General features: G+C 37.8%; 1 protein-coding gene across 2 annotated transcripts; it reads right to left on the bottom strand.

The window, feature by feature from the left end:
* On the bottom strand, positions 1-7731 carry LOC135617030 (probable E3 ubiquitin-protein ligase XBOS32). Of its 2 annotated transcripts, XM_065116902.1 has the most exons (11): positions 7393-7731; positions 6942-7087; positions 6783-6842; positions 6512-6583; positions 6227-6402; positions 5990-6150; positions 3859-3917; positions 3732-3778; positions 2775-2915; positions 2603-2694; positions 1-882 (listed from the first exon to the last, which is right to left on the bottom strand). In XM_065116902.1, the coding sequence occupies exons 1-11, from the start codon at positions 7406-7408 to the stop codon at positions 395-397; spliced, it is 1458 nt and encodes a 485-aa protein (XP_064972974.1). In that variant the 5' UTR covers positions 7409-7731; the 3' UTR covers positions 1-394. The 2 variants fall into 2 exon arrangements, with proteins under 2 accessions (XP_064972974.1, XP_064972967.1); XM_065116895.1 differs by having other exon boundaries at positions 6942-7731.
* Positions 7732-13797: the final 6066 nt, after the last annotated feature.

Raw genomic sequence — 13797 nt, forward strand, 5'->3', positions numbered from 1 at the left:
TATTTCAAGTTGCTTGCAATGAATTCCAAGGTTTGGATGCCACAGATACAATGTTGTGATGGTTCACTCACTTCCAAAGTAGTAAATGTTCATATAATTGTGTTCGGCCTCACTCCATACATCACAGTATAAAGATTGATGCCATCCCAAAACTTTGAAGCCAAACATTGCTGATTCACAACGGCAAGAATTGCATTTTGATGGTTGCAGCAAAGCTGAGCTCAACGACGCAGCACAATAAGAACTGTGATCGAAGCAACTAGCAAAATGCCGTCCATACACAGCACACCAAAAGCACAAAACAATCTATTCACAGATAATAAGAATATTTCTATCAAACCATTCACGCAATGCAGCAGCAGAAGAGGATGACATGACGCGGCCATGCACCAAGTCAACTGCTGTCGGCAATATGGCTGAAGGCAAAAAGACACGATCTCCCACTGCTCTCCCCTTGAGAGGCCGATCGCCTCAAAGACCTCGAGCATCTCATCAGGCATGAGCTCGTCTCAGGAACTCCCATGCAGAGCGAGGAGTATAGCTTGGTGGGGGGGAACCTTTGGCAGCTCAATGACCAGAACGAGGAGGAACCCAGAGGAGGGATCCGTGTGCAGTGGAAGTCTGGCTTGCAGAGCTGAGTGGCCATGGGAGTAGTAGAATCCGATCCGTCCGCGGCTGGGCATGTGGCGCAGAGAGACAAGGAGAGGCTCGTTCTTGGCAGCTCCCTCATTGGGCTCATCCCTGGGATCTTGGCAAACGATACGATGGCGTGCCGGCAGAGGGGGCAGGGTATTGATCCCGGCGGAGAAGACAGGATGGTGGATGTGCTGTTGGTGGAACACAGGTAGAGAGCACATCTGGTGCAGAACTCATGATTGCAACCTGCGATGTGAGAATAATTCTGCTATCAGTATGCTACAGTTTCTCTAAGCCAAAGCTTCTTTGTGCCTAACAGATGCATTAGCCAAGTCTTAGCACCATTTCTATCCATGAATTGGACTACAGGTGGAGAGAGATTGACTTGTAACATCAGCTAATGTAATCTTGTTCGTAGTCAGCGAATACGACTAATATGTTAATCGACGACAGGTTGTTAACAAATACTTACGACTAACATATTTATCGACAACAGTTTGCCGCTCATAGTATCATTAACAAATAATTGCGACTTACAAGTAATATGTCTATCGACAACAGTTTGTGACTTTACGAGTATCATTTACAAATAGTTTAATAAATAGTTACGATTTACGACTAACATGTTTATCGACAACGACTTACGACTAACATGTTTATGTTTATCACGGTTGTCGCTTATAGTATCATTAAACTTATGACTAACATATTTATCGACAACAGTTGCCACTCATAGTATCATTAATAAATAGTTGCGACTTATGACTAATATGTTTATCGACAAAAGTTTGTGGCTTTAGGAGTATCATTTACAAAGAGTTCGACTAATATGTTTATCGACAATAGTTTGCGGCTTCTCTTACGACTTACATACAACAACGGTTTGTGACTTTAGGAGTATTACTAACAAATAGTTACGACTTACGACTAATATGTTTATCGACAACGGTTTACGATTTTAGGAGTATTATTAACGACTTACATACAACAACGGTTTGTGACTTTAGGAGTATTACTAACAAATAGTTACGACTTACGACTAATATGTTTATCGACAACGGTTTACGATTTTAGGAGTATTATTAACAAATAGTTATGATTTACGACTATCATGTTTGTTTATCGACAATAGTTTACGGCTTTAGGAGTATTATTAACAAATAATTGTGACACTTATGACTAACATGTTTGTTTATCGACAACGGTTGCCGCTTAGAGTATCATTAATAAATAATTGTGACTTACGACTAACATGTTTGTTTATCGATAACTGTTGCCACTCAGAGTATCATTAACAAATAGTTATGATTTACGACTACCATGTTTGTTTATCGACAATAGTTTACGGCTTTAGGAGTATTATTAACAAATAATTGTGACACTTACGACTAACATGTTTGTTTATCGACAACAGTTGCCGCTCAGAGTATCATTAATAAATAGTTGTGATTTACAACTAACATGTTAATCGACAACCGTTTGTGGCTTTAGGAGTATCATAAACTAACAGTTGCAATTTACAGGTGCATTCATAAACAAATCATTCAGCACAAAAGAATTAGTTCGAGTAAAGTGTCATGATCAACCTAATGTGATAACTGATTCATTAACTTAGTAACAATAAACCCTTATGTTCAGTTAATAGATCAACTTAATCAGACTCCAAAATGCTTAACCTAAAGATAATAGTACTCATCCTGTCCTATATATCAACTTAATCCTACTTGAATGGTGACTTTGCATGATGTATGCATCTGCAGTTTGGTTCACAAATAATCCTCTCTTGATCCATTAATTGTCATCATCTGACATCTGACCCAATGTGAAAATTGACTAATTAACTCCAAAAATCTGAAACTACATGATTCACTTCAATCTATTGAAATCTTCATATCTGAGTGATCAGGTAGGTCCTGACTGAAAGCATTATTAGTACATGGAATCTGAAAGTTTCAGAGATGTGTACCTTCAGCAGCAACTGTGCATCTTCTTTCCAAGCAAACAACACATGGATCAATGCATGCAGGCGACTGGATTGTGCTTCTCCAACCAAATTCTCTGCAGGAGATTAGATAATTAAAATAAAATACATGAAATTTAGCAAACAACCAAAACAAAAAAAAGCACAGAACACTTACCTAGCAATCCTCATGATGCTCATAAGGGGAAGAGATATATACGGGGAAGGAAGGATCTTTACGCGATGATCTGGTTGATTACTTAAGATGCCCTCAAGCCAATTTCTATGCCATGAACGGGCTACCATTAAAGGAGTCCAACTGTTGAGCAAAGCAGCACTATATAAGATTATCCATGCATTCCAATTTGACAGAGAGATGGAAATAAGTTGAACATAAAATAGAAGTAAAACAGTAAAAATGGGTAAGAGAAGGCATCAAGTTGCAGTATATCTAGAGAGCCAGCATCAGCTTATGCCATCAATCGGCAATGATATGGTTGACACTAAAGGATCCCCAAGGAAATACATGGACAATTCTTCAGAGCGATTAAGAAAAGAAAAGAATATTGAATTTGGTTGTTTGATGACTAAAAAAAGAGCTGGGATTAAACAAGCTAAATTTTCAGAAACAACTAAGAGCTCAAGCTTATTTATTACATTAGGTAGGCTACTTAACAAATGCAATGGATCAGTATATATTTTGTTATTGTTAACTATGTGCTATGTACTTCCCCTTACTATCTTTGAAGAATTAACAATCGGCTTGAGCCATAAAAGAGGATAATTGAAGTCCATATGGTCAAAAAAGGTGTCAACACAACAAAATTCTCCAATGTATAGTCAAGTTTGGCACTTCATTAGATAGTGTGCAACAGAAAATCAACTGATTCAATCCCCCTTTTAATTACCATGGAAATGTATCATCTATTTGCACTTTCATCAGGATTTGATTAAAGTCCAGAGAGTCAGACAAGGTATCAATCCTGAAATGAATTTTGCCAAACTTGTTACTTAGATTAATTAAGAACAGAAATTGCAGTTGATAAAGCATCTAATTAGTCCTGCAGATTCTAGCTCTATCTAAAGTTTAAGTTCCATATCAACCTAGAAAGCTTTTAGCATATCAGATACATACCCATTCGAGTTTTCAGCATCCAAACTAGCTCCTCTGGCAATAAGAACCTGAATGCCCACATCTAATAAGTAACCACAGTAATTAGCATACCAACAGACAAAACCAAATAGACATGAAACCAACTTACCTCACAGCAAACTGCACTTCCACCACAAGCAGCATAGTGGAGGGGCGAGCTTCCAGCACCTGCAAAATGAGTTTATTATACTTGTTAAGCTAAACGCGACATCAATATGGTCACAATTTGTTCATACATCACGCATTAGCTCTATAATTTGCAATATGGAATAAACTTGCATTGTTCTAAATTATCGATATCTTTGGTTGCTAGATCAGGTTAAAAGATATGGTAATTGAAATCGGTAGTGAGAATTATCACTCTAATAAGCTGAAGTACAATACAGTGTACAGAAACCTTTTATTGTAAAGCAAGAAAATTCAGAACTACTTCTTTCTCATGGTATTCAAAAGTGATGACTGGAATTTGAGAACCGAATGGAAGCAAAGAAGGAAAGACTGAAAGCAACAGAGAGCACTCCGTATAAATGAGTTTACCCATCAATCCATCAGCTAAGTGTAACATTTCTTTTCCACATCATTTGCAACTAGTTCCTACACATCGCCAAAACCTTATACAAAAACCAGTATTGTCTTCCTTTTAAGTCATGCTAATAGTATGTCCCATCTGAGCACAATTAAAAAATGAACCTCCATCAAATCTCTCCTCCAAATTATGTGCTGGAAGTGCAACAATCACAAAGACATCGTTTGGCTGGTGCAGATTCTGGAATTAGTTTCCCACAGTACTAGCACTGCATTATGGGTAATGCTCAGTCTCAACTACAAGCATCAACATGTAGTTCCTCCATGATCAAGTAATTATGACTTGTCTTTCTTTAACCTTGTTTCTATCCAGTGACTAATGCTTCCTTTATGCAAAAAATGTCATCAACACCATCAACTTATAAAATTTCTGTGTATATCTCAGGTGAATTATTATTTTACTGCAACTTGTGAGACCTTAGATGCAATATCAGATTATACGCAATTGAAAGCATTATATGCTTCATGAAGTTCTTGATCTATTCTCATGAACCTAAACTCCCAGCCATATCTACTATGACTACTCTGTTCTGTGCACGAACTTTCAACACTTCCTCATATGCCAAGTATCTATCAACCTAGAATCTAACATATGCACCCATCCATAACCTAGATCAGGAAAATATGAAGTTCCTTTTGTATGGCAGAAACATTAAACATAAGCAATAGAAGAAAAAAGTTTAAAGACAAAAATAACCACATAAAAGCACGCAAGATAACCACACAGAAATATTTTAAAAGGATTTTTGTTGTAGGAACTAAAATACAACAACAGTTTGTTATGACAGCACAAAGAAAGGTCCAAATGGAACATCTCATCTTATCATGAGCAGAGAACTATATTACACGAGCACATAAATAATGCCTAAGACAGACAGACAAATGAAAACAACCATTATCATTTACAAATTTTCCTGAACAGGTTAAAACTTAAGACTATTTGCAATAAAAGAATGTGAAAAAGAAGAAATCATCCCTCCTAAGAATGTTAGCGGCCTTTGTGTGAATTAAAATGATAGGAAGTGAATTAAGTAGTAGGCCCACTTAGGTTAATACTAGGGATGTAAGGATGGATCTCACAACCAAACAATACCAGTTCTCATTATTCCAAAACAATATGAACAAGCCCAAATTTTCTTGGTAGGCATGTGGTCACATATGTTGAGTACCTCTTCCTACCTATCTATGGATCAGCTACATGGAAACTTCTTCTTTGCAATTGAACTGTTGAGTGCAACATAAATAATTAAAACTAAGAGCCAGCAAATCCTTTTTGTTGTTTCCCAAATATTATGATTATATCTCCATCTTCCAAAGCTCTCTAAAATGGGACTAGCATGCATCATTCTAATAAAATCATGATTCTAGAACCATAACCGGTGGTATGCTTACGAGAATAATTTAAAACAACCAGAGTTACTAGAAACAAGAACTGACATGCAATTAGAGAACCTAGACACACCAGTGTTGTAGTAGGATTATAACTGAAACAATAAGTTTAACAATGTCCACATAGATACTGGCAATTCCAAGATATCTGCAACTAGTTTAAAAGCAGCAACCACATGACTGTACAAGAGACAACTAAAGGTATGAAGCTTTTCGGTGGAATCTTAAAGTGACCAAGAATGAGGATGACAACAAAAGAAACAAACCTATCAGATCAATTGTTGACCCGTCTTCCACCGTGACCTGGGAAACAGAAGCACCCAAGTCTAAGAGTAAGTGCATAGTCTCCGCATGCCCATTTAGTGCTGCCATATGAAGTGCCGTGATGCCTCCATCTGCCTTTTGGTTAACTAGTTTAGACAAGGAACTGCCAAATACCAGTAGAAGATATAATTTTTTTTCTAATAAAGATTTAGAGAATGTCCATAAGGATAAAAACGTACCTCTTGTCAAAGTCAGGAATAGAGGATTCATGGGTTGATTTTCCCCTCATCATATTCCAAAATTCAGGTATGCTTGGAACATAGTCGGTAAGGAGAAGACGGACGCAACGAGTGTGCCCATTCAGAGCAGCTAAGTGGAGAGCTGTTCCACCATTGAGATAATCTGTTCTGTGAATCTATCATACAATTTCCGAATACTACCTGAGAGTTATTATGAGACCACCATGGAACAAAGAAACAAAAAAACAAGCACCATGGGAGAAGAGAAAAAGAAAAGCAGCTTACATTAGCTTTGAAAAGCATAAGAGTCTGAACAACCTCCCAGTGACCATATTGACAAGCTTTCATTAATGCAGTCTGCAACAGAACACAATTGTTGATAGTAATAAATGTGAAATTTAAACTTTTTCTCCTTCCTGAAGACAAAGAATGTACACTAACTAATTTCAACATCCACTTTTCCAGAATAAAAGATCACCAGATATTTAACAAGTTTCCGGCCATGTAACACACAACAAAACAAGAACAATCAGAGGGATAAGGATCTAGGTTTCACCTGTCCGCTTATGTTCCTCAGGTTAATGTCAACTCCAGATTCGATCAAAAGAGAGACAATCTGAAGACCAAATGACCAAATGAGCTTCTACAGAAGCCATAGATTGACATAAATTCTGATAAAAGACATCAAATTGAACAGGAGCCTGTGAGAAATTACCTCATGGTGGCCCTGAGCTGCAGAATAATGAAGGGGTGAGTTCCTAACACCAAAGGTCGAGTACCGGGCAAGCCGGGGATTGTATTCCAGTAGCGCTTTGGCCTCCTGAAGGTCCCCATCTCTTGCCGCGGAGACCAGTCTCTCCCCTGATGCAGAGCACCCGAAGGAATTCCCCATAATACTTAGAAACCCCATAATCCCCAAAAGCTAGCAACCAAATCGGAGAACAATGGACAAAAAATCGCTACTTTTTTTGTGGCAAGAACACCTTTCTAAATCCACCAAGAGCAATCTAATAGAAAACTCTCAGGATGGGGAGATTACCACCCAAAACAATCTCCACCAAGATTCAAGAACTCAAAGAAAAAGAAAAGAACAAAAGAATCCTTCTGATGACTAAAAAGACCCCTTTTTTACGAGGAAAATGAGAGCTCGAACGCGAATCCCCCACCATTGGCATGCATCATCGAGAAAACATGTCCCCAGTCGCCATCCTTTGTCGCCCGGGCCTGCTTCCAGATGGGATTCAACCCAAAGACGACGCCTTTTTCTTGGCTTGTTGCAAGGAAAGAACAATGGAATACCAAACGGCGCTTACAACAAGAGGAAGGAATAATTGTTTAGAACAACAAGGACATAGGAATGGTAGAAGATATTATATATATAGGATGAGAACACAAGAAAATAAAAAAAAAGGCCACAAGAGGAATGGAAAGGAGAAGAGAAGGGAAGGGAAGGGAAGGGAAGAGAAGGGAGAGAGAGGGGGAAAAAAGGAAAACGGGGGAAGCAAATGGTAGAGAGAGAGAGAGCGAGAGAGAGAGAGTTGATATTGCAAGCAAAATGATCCTGTAAAGGAAAGCACGTCTCCATGATCGGCGTGGACAGCACCAACTCAAGTCAAATTGCCTGGTCAACTCCTGTTTTCTCCAGTGAAGATATAGGAAGGTTGACATATATCTGTAGATCCCTACAAGAGTCAACTCCTATTGAATCACCCAAGAAACGGTTCAGGGTTGACGTGGTCTCTCGGTCACGAGGACTGTGCATGGTTTAACAACAACCATTGTACTTGTCAGCGGTGATTCAGGCTGCCTGCAGACTAACTTATCTTTCCTAAGAATAAGTAGAGGATTTAATATACATATATATAAGAAATCTTGGGCATTGATAAATAAAAAGAATATAGGATAAATGTTGATACATATATCATCAATAAAGATTTCGAGGGTTACATTTTTATCATGGGAGTGGGGCATGATTGTGCCTGACCACATCAGCCCTGAAAATTTTTAAGGGTGAGATATCCCCATGTCCTATAACCAAATGTATGGAGATTTGCAAGATAAAAAATAATTATATATATATATATATATATATATATATATATATATATATGTATATATATATATATATATATGTATATATATAATGCATTCACCTCTAGTGATCACATCTAGTGTCTCATATTTTCCATTCACCTGGTTCATGATTAATTACAGATTATTGAACATCATCATATCCTAGACTTGAACCTCTCAGGTGAGCTAGAGCTACGAGAGAATTGTCTCGTACTCAATTTCGTTATTATATATTTTAAACTCGAATCGAAGAGCTTGCTTATACACTTGTCTGTTCGAGCCTTTGAAAACTAGTTCGACGTCGCCTCCATCCGAGATGACAGTCATCCACAAACAATGTCCTTATAAGAGGAGCGTGCTTGTCAACCTCGGACGAAGGAAGAGTTAGTTCTAACATAAAGTCCGTCAACGCTTAGGTCTTTATAATAATCATTGAGACATCGGATATCGTACTCCCCTAGCTCTACTAACCACCTTAGCAGCCGACTTGAGATATCAAATTGAGAGATAACCTGTATAGCATGTGCCCGAAAATAGAGGTGAATATTCCTTGTATTCAAGACTAGCACAAATGTGAGCCTTTTAATACAGGGTACCACTTCTCGGATCTACTCAAAATGTGACTAGTATAGTAGATGAGCCTTTAAAGTACTGTATCATTTCGTACTAACACCAAACTGATAGCTAAGTTGGTGGTAGCGAAATAAGAGACTTAGAATATCACCTAAGTTAAAGGAAGTGGACCGTGGTAACTCAGTGATATGGTCTTTCAACTTCTCTAATGCATCTTGACACTTCTTGATTCATAGAAAATCCTTCAAGTCCTTCAATGCCCAAAAGAATGGCAAACATATATCATCGAATTAGGATAAGAATTGACTAAGTGGTGCTAGCCAATATATTAATTATTGAACCTATTTTACTGACTAAGGTGGATGCATCTCTAATAATGACTTATACCTTCTCGAGGTTTATATTTATTCCTCTCTGATGTATGATGAACTTGAGGAACTTCCTCGAGTTAACTTCGAAGACACATTTGGTTAGATTGAGGCACATGTTAAACTTTTTCGAAACTTGAAATATCTCAGCCATATCTACCAAATATGAGTTGGTCATCTTGCTCTTCACCATCATGTCATCCACATAAGTTTTAACATTTCTCTCGATCTGATGCTTAAATATTATATTCACTATCCTTTGGTATGCTGATCTTTTATTTTTTAACCCAAATGACATGACTCGATATAATATATATCGTAGTTTGTGATAAAGGTAGTATGTTCTCGATCCTCCAATGCTATTCTGATTTGGTTATACCATGAGAATGCATCTATAAAGGTGAGGAGCTCAAGACCTGAGGTAGCATCAATCAATTGATTAATTTAAAAAATAGGTCAGTTATCCTTTGGGAATACTTTATTATGATTGGTACAATCAACACATATCTTTTAGTTTCTATGAGATTTTTTTAACGAGTATAACATTAGCGAGTCATTGGGCTACTGCACCTTGGTAATAAACTCTACTCCTAACAACTTATCCACCTCCTCACCAATTGCTTGCTGGCAGTTAAGGGCAAACTTACGAGGCATTTGCTTTATTAATCGTGTCTTAGGAAAAATATTCAAATGATGCTGAACTAAGTTAGGGTTGATTCTCGACATGTTTCGGTGACCATGTGAATATCTTAGAATTTTTTTAGTAGAAGTTAATAGGCTACAATTGATTCTCCTCAAGAAGGGTCGCTCCAACCTTGATAGTTCAGATATGTCAGGCTTTATCTATGGGTACCTTGATCAGTAGCTCTATTGGCTCGAGATGTAGGGTGGACCTAGTCAAGTCTCGAGGGTCCATAGGTGGTGTCTCGGGTCGGGATTTCAGAGATCACTATTAGGTAGCACTGGCATAAGTCTCTTGGCTTGCTTTTTAGCTCTCCGATACTAGCTCTCATTAGGAATTTCATCGTTATATGGTAAGTCAACACCATCGCTCTTAGTTTACTCGGTGTGGGTTGGCCAATGATCACATTGTATGTCGAGGGGATATCTATCATAATGAATTTAATCAATATTGTATTAGAGCAGGGCTTACCTCCAAATGTGATGTGTAGATTTATAGCCTCGAGAGGCAAGATAGAGTCATTGGTAAACCCCATCAGTGAAGAAGTTAGAGAGGTAAGATCGTTGGTTGACAACCCAAGTTTTAAGAAAATATCAAAGTAAAGGATATTAGTAAAGCTATATATATAGATCATGACCTTTTCACCCAAGCGTTGATCATCCTTATAGATACTACTAAAGCATTATTATAATTTTGGTCATGGTGCTCTACCTCTTCTTTTTTAAAAGTTATTTTCGAGTCACCCGCTATCCTCAAGTATTTTTCAGTGGTAGCTCGAGTATAAGTCTTATGGACCGAGAAGTTGTCTCTCCCTAGGGTTGGTCTACTAATAATGATATCAATTTGCCTCTCTACTAGCCCCTGAGATCAGGGTGAGGGTTCTTAATGCTTTCAGATGAACTACCCGAGGTGTCCTCGATGTTTAAGCTTTTAAATTTGCTCTTTCAAGTTGTGACAATCTTTAGTGTCATAGTTGTAATCTCGATAGAACCGATAGTGCTTGGACTTATCTCTTTTCGTCAATGGGGTCTTCGTTAGATCGGGGTCCCATAAGAGCATTTTTTTCTTTTATATGGAGGAAAACTTTAGTTCTAGTTATATTTAGATGGGTCAGCTCAAACCTCTAACGAGATAGCTTCGGTCGTTCATTTCTCTTCTATCAAGGTGACCTCGGGATTGGGGCTGATTGTGGCTACTCCTGCTTTGGCCTCTTATGTGACTATTCACGCTTGCTCAAGACCATTGTCTCAGCGACAATGTATTGATTGGTCTTTTGAAATATTTTGGGTACAATTGTTAGTAGTTTTTCTATCAATAACCAAAAGAAACGAGAGAGCCTAAGTCCCATCATAAAGGTCTATATAATAAATGAACATCTAATATACCTCGTATCTTATTCGCAAATCGAGTGATAAAGTTTGTAAGCATTTCTTCTTCCTGCCACATAAGTCCAAGGAGTGTTGCCACTGAAGGCCAATGATGTACGTTCCTAAGAAAATGAAGTTCAAACTCCTTCACTAGTTGTGCGAAAGAGCATATAGAAAGTAGCTTTGAGCGAGTGTATTGTTCTTATGCTAGGCTTGGACGGAAAGGTATGATATATTAGGGTGTTTGAGGTGCCATATAGTGACATTTGGGCATAAAAATTGTAATGTTCTCTATCAGATCAGATCGATATTATCGTCAAATACCTTCAAAGATGGGAGATGGGAGATGAAAGTTTTCTAAAATTAGTTCCTCCTAGATGTTTGAAGTGAACAGTGATTGACCCAATGTGGGGTTAATAAGCACTTCCCCTTCTGGTTGTTGGAGTGTTCATCGCATCTCATCCAAACGTCAATCCATCTGTTTATTGATTGGGCCTTAGATTCAGGTGAGGCAGACCGAGAGTGGTGTGGTCCGTTGAATTCCATGATCATGGACTATGGTGCCCCCTTAGCCGACGATTCGATAGACCTCAAGCGCTCTTGGAATGTTGATATCACATTGAGTTGGGGAATCTTGACGGGTGTCGGTATAGCTGGGGAATGAGGTGAGCTGGTGGCACCACCCGTTGGGCTTGTATCAAGCCTGATAGCATATGCACTTGTTAAATGAGGTTTAAGAACACATTGACAGGGATGAATAGGTGGATCGAGGCCATTTTTAGAGGTGAGAGACCTAGGTTGTTGAATAGGCATTAGTAATTCATCTATGTCTATATCGAAGTGGATGCACTAATGTACGAAAATGATAGCTACTGCTCCCCTTAGGTGAAAGTACTTTGGTTTGGGGGAAAAGCCTCTTTACTCAAGTGTTCATTGAGATGATTGACGGACGGGTGTAATATCGAGCTATTCTTCTAGCATTGAAAATGTTATGAGAATGTGTCATTGACATCTTGATCTGCTTGACGTAATTTTGACTCGTATGCATAAGATTGTCCGAAGTATAGTCGAGCTGTCTCCGAGATAGAAACGTCGAGTTCCAAAGGTGCCACTTGTACGAAGATTGAGGTTGAAAGAGGTTTTCTAATTCGATCTCTTTCACGTGCAAGTTAGTAACTCAGGTAAATGGATATCATAACCTCCAATAATTATGTTAAAAAGTAAACTTTTATAACTGATAGTGAATGGATAATATATTTTATTAAATATTCTTTGAGAGAATAATCTTTAACAGTCTTTAAAAATGTTGTTATCATCTAAAACGTTGTTTTCAGTGTAAGAGATCACTAGGAAGAAAAGACCACTGTGGAGTATTTCCAGAGAAAAAATTGCAGTGTTTTCTGTATGGAATTGAACTTGAAGATGGCAGGGAGGAATCTGCTGCTCTTCTGAAGAGGAATGAATGATACAACAGAAGATAGAATGTGTGATGTTGATGAACACACTGTTCCTGTTTGGTTCAAAGTTTCATATTGAGACTGCTCGATTCAAGGAAAGGAAAATACTTGATGGATTCAAATTAATTATATTTCAAGTTGCAAATAGGTTTGACTTCAGATGAATTTCTTCATCTTTATGAGGAAAAAAAAAAGAAATCAAGTAAAAAATTTGAGATTGTTTTGCAGACACTTCCAAGAAAGCAAGTAAATTTTCGAGTATCAAATTGCCTTCTTGAAAACCATCTAATATTTTGGTGACAATTAACTTCCTAAATTTCTCATCATAATATTATTGAGTCCATCTCACCATATCAATGAGTTTTTATTCTTACATCTGACAGAATAAGATATAGTAACCAATTGATGAGCATCCTTTGTGACAGAATATTATCATTATTGTTATTTCTGTGAACTACTTTTTGTTGCTCACATGATATCTGTAGTCATTGAAGGAGGTAGGGATCCTTTGTGATGCAGAAAATAGCTGAGGAACTCAGAGGCAAATCCATATTTTCCTACTTGCAGAACCACATTGTTCATGCTTTAAAGGTCATGAATTGGTCCAACCATGCATGGTTTCTTGGGTGGGTCTGTGGATTCAGTAAACACCACACACTGTGTCTTGGAAGATCAAGAGAGACAGCCATATAAACAAAGATGAGGACAGGGTAGCCAATCCCTTGTACAGCTTTCGTTTTCTGTCCTTTGTTTCATCACATGATCATGAGTGTGACAAGTCTACTGGTCCATTAAATGGTTGTAAAGACAGGCTTACAAGATTCAAAGTTAAAGCTGAGTTCTGAATCTGAATTTGAAGTAAATGTTTGCATCTCATCTGCTGCATGAGACAGGTGTTCTTTTCTTTCTTCTCTTTCTAAGCTGAAAAATCTTGACTTCAAGAAATCAAGTCTAGTGAGATTGAAACTAAATGATAAAGATAAAGTGCACTTGGAAGAGAACAAGAACTTGGATCAGCACTGACAGAATAATACTTGTTATTAACAAGAAT

Source organism: Musa acuminata, chromosome BXJ1-3, assembly GCF_036884655.1.
Source record: "Musa acuminata AAA Group cultivar baxijiao chromosome BXJ1-3, Cavendish_Baxijiao_AAA, whole genome shotgun sequence".
Taxonomy (NCBI): domain Eukaryota; kingdom Viridiplantae; phylum Streptophyta; class Magnoliopsida; order Zingiberales; family Musaceae; genus Musa; species Musa acuminata.

What these genes read in the sequence shown, in the direction of transcription:
- LOC135617030 (XM_065116895.1), bottom strand. Translation starts at nt 7,136, where the DNA reads ATGGGGTTTCTAAGTATTATGGGGAATTCCTTCGGGTGCTCTGCATCA. An exon ending in CAGCTCAGGGCCACCATGAG is followed by an intron (nt 6,843 to 6,941) that starts GTAATTTCTCAC and finishes TTTGGTCTTCAG; the next exon opens with ATTGTCTCTCTTTTGATCGA. An exon ending in GAAGTGCAGTTTGCTGTGAG is followed by an intron (nt 3,779 to 3,858) that starts GTAAGTTGGTTT and finishes GTGGGCATTCAG; the next exon opens with GTTCTTATTGCCAGAGGAGC.